The sequence below is a fragment of the Myiozetetes cayanensis genome, unplaced genomic scaffold, assembly GCF_022539395.1.
Source record: "Myiozetetes cayanensis isolate MyiCay16 unplaced genomic scaffold, myiCay2020 scf1071, whole genome shotgun sequence".
In the NCBI taxonomy this organism is placed as follows: domain Eukaryota; kingdom Metazoa; phylum Chordata; class Aves; order Passeriformes; family Tyrannidae; genus Myiozetetes; species Myiozetetes cayanensis.
The window spans coordinates 1,667-3,830 of NW_026086685.1; the positions used below are offsets into that span (position 1 = coordinate 1,667).

At 52.2% G+C, this 2,164-nt stretch overlaps 1 protein-coding gene across 1 annotated transcript; it reads right to left on the reverse strand.

Moving 5' to 3' along the window:
- Positions 1 to 851: 851 nt before the first annotated feature.
- Positions 852 to 1,853, reverse strand: LOC126635109 (olfactory receptor 14J1-like). The gene has a single exon (XM_050306050.1). It carries the CDS (start codon positions 1,851 to 1,853, stop codon positions 852 to 854), a length of 1,002 nt encoding a protein of 333 aa, XP_050162007.1.
- Positions 1,854 to 2,164: the final 311 nt, after the last annotated feature.

The window sequence follows — 2,164 nt, forward strand, 5'->3', positions numbered from 1 at the left end:
TGCTCTCCTGCAGTTCCTCATTTCCTACACACAAGTCCTCCCCTGCCATCAGAGCCAGCACAAGCTGCAGAGCCCCAGGTAGGGGACCTGGAGACCATTTGCCATTGGCCACCAGTGCAGAACATCTGACCCAGCCCTCAGGCCCTGAAGTACCACAGTGAGTTCTTCTCTCCCTGCACGGCCTGAATGGGGAAACAACACAAACCAGGAGACTTTGGAGAGTCTATTCCTTGGCTTGTTCTTTACACCAACCTTTTAAAAGGAATAGAGTCTTCAGGACCTGCCCAGGGGGGATCCCCTTTCCTGATAAAAAATGATTTTAAGGAGCCCAGCTCTGTGCCAGCAGTGCCATGGCCTGTCCCTGTCCATGGTCACAGCACTGACACACAGCAGTGACTGAGCTGCCAGAGCACTCAGGCCTCAGGAAGGAGGAGAAAGGAGAGGGAGGCAGTGGAAAAAAAGCATCTCTGAAAAGCCCAAAAGCTGCTGCTCCCTGGCAGTGCTCCTGTCCCAGGACTCTCTACCCCTTCTCCTCTGCACACAGGCACTGCCCTCCTGCTGCAGGGAAATTTTTGGAGCAAGAATCTGGAAAAAGTCCTTTATTATACTCAGAGATTGTGATTCCTCATGTACAGAATAACAAAGGCATGGATGTTTGACAAAGAAGTTGCTGCAGGAACTTTTATTTTGTTTAAATGCACACAGAGAATGATTCCTCATTTACACAATTGTGGGTCAAAACAAAGAGGTAGAGAGTCAATCAGGTATGGGATGAAGAAAACTTTCTATGTTAACAACAGTAAAATAGGAAAAAATACAGGAAAACTCCCCCACCACCACTCTCAAAAGCTTTAGAAGGCAGGCTGGGCCAGTGAAGGGTTACACAGTGAGTGTTCTGCAGAAGAAAAGAGGCAGGTTATTGCTCTTGAAAAGCATCCACTCATCATTTTCCTTATGGCATCCTTGAGCTCCTGGTTCCTCAGACTGTAGATGAAGGGGTTCAGAGCTGGAGGCACCACTGAGTACAGAACTGACAGGGTCAGATCCAGGGATGGGGAGGAGATGGAGGGGGGCTTGAAGTGGGCAAATGTGCCAGTGCTGAAAACAGTAGAGACCACGGCCAGGTGAGGGAGGCACGTGGAAAAGGCTTTGTGCCGTCCCTGTTTAGAGGGGATCCTCAGCACAGCCCTGAAGATCTGCACATAGGAGAAAACAATGAAAATGAAACAACCAAGTGCTAAACAGATACTAACCACTATGAGCCCAATTTCCCTGAGGTAGCCTGAGTGTGAGCAGGAGAGCTTGAGGATGTGTGGGATTTCACAGAAGAACTGGCCCAGGGCATTGCCCTGGCACAGGGGCAGGGAAAATGTATTGGCTGTGTGCAGCAGAGCATTGAGAAACCCAGAGGCCCAGGCAGCTGCTGCCATGTGGGCACAAGCTCTGCTGCCCAGGAGGGTCCCGTAGTGCAGGGGTTTGCAGATGGCAACGTAGCGGTCGTAGCACATGATGGTCAGGAGGGAAAACTCTGCTGAGATGAAGAAGAGAAAGAAAAAGACCTGTGCAGCACATCCTGTGTAGGAGATGGTTGTGGTGCCCCAGAGGGAGTTGTGCATGGCTTTGGGCACAGTGGTGCAGATGCAGCCCAGGTCTGTGAGGGAGAGGTGCAGCAGGAAGAAGTCCCTGGGGGTGTGCAGGTGCTGGTCGCAGGCTACGGCGCTGAGGATGAGGCCGTTGCCCAGGAGGGCAGCCAGGGAGATGCCCAGGAAGAGCCAGAAGTGCAGCAGCTGCAGCTCCCGCCTGTCTGAGAATGCCAGCAGCAGGAACTGGGCTGTGGAACTGCTGTTGGGCATTTGCTGCTTCCTCAGAGTGTTTTCATCTGTTGAGGAGGAGAAGTCAATGCTGAGTTAGACCAGGCTGCTGCAGCCAAACAGGACACCTCTCACAGCCACCCCACTCTCAGGCACTCTCTCCTCACTCAGACCTCCCTGTAGCTCCCTCCCCTGAGTTCTGGCTGTTGTTTCCTGAGGGCACCATTGGAAGCAGGAACTATGGGATGCTCTCCCAAGGATTCCTTCTTGCTCTGCTGGCAGAGGGAACTTGGAATGCAGGGTGATCTCCAATTAATGTGCTCCAGATACAACAAAGCTTCTCAGCTTTGTTG

Excerpts from the sequence above, each read along its gene's own strand:
- LOC126635109 (XM_050306050.1), bottom strand. The coding sequence starts at position 1,853 with ATGCCCAACAGCAGTTCCACAGCCCAGTTCCTGCTGCTGGCATTCTCA.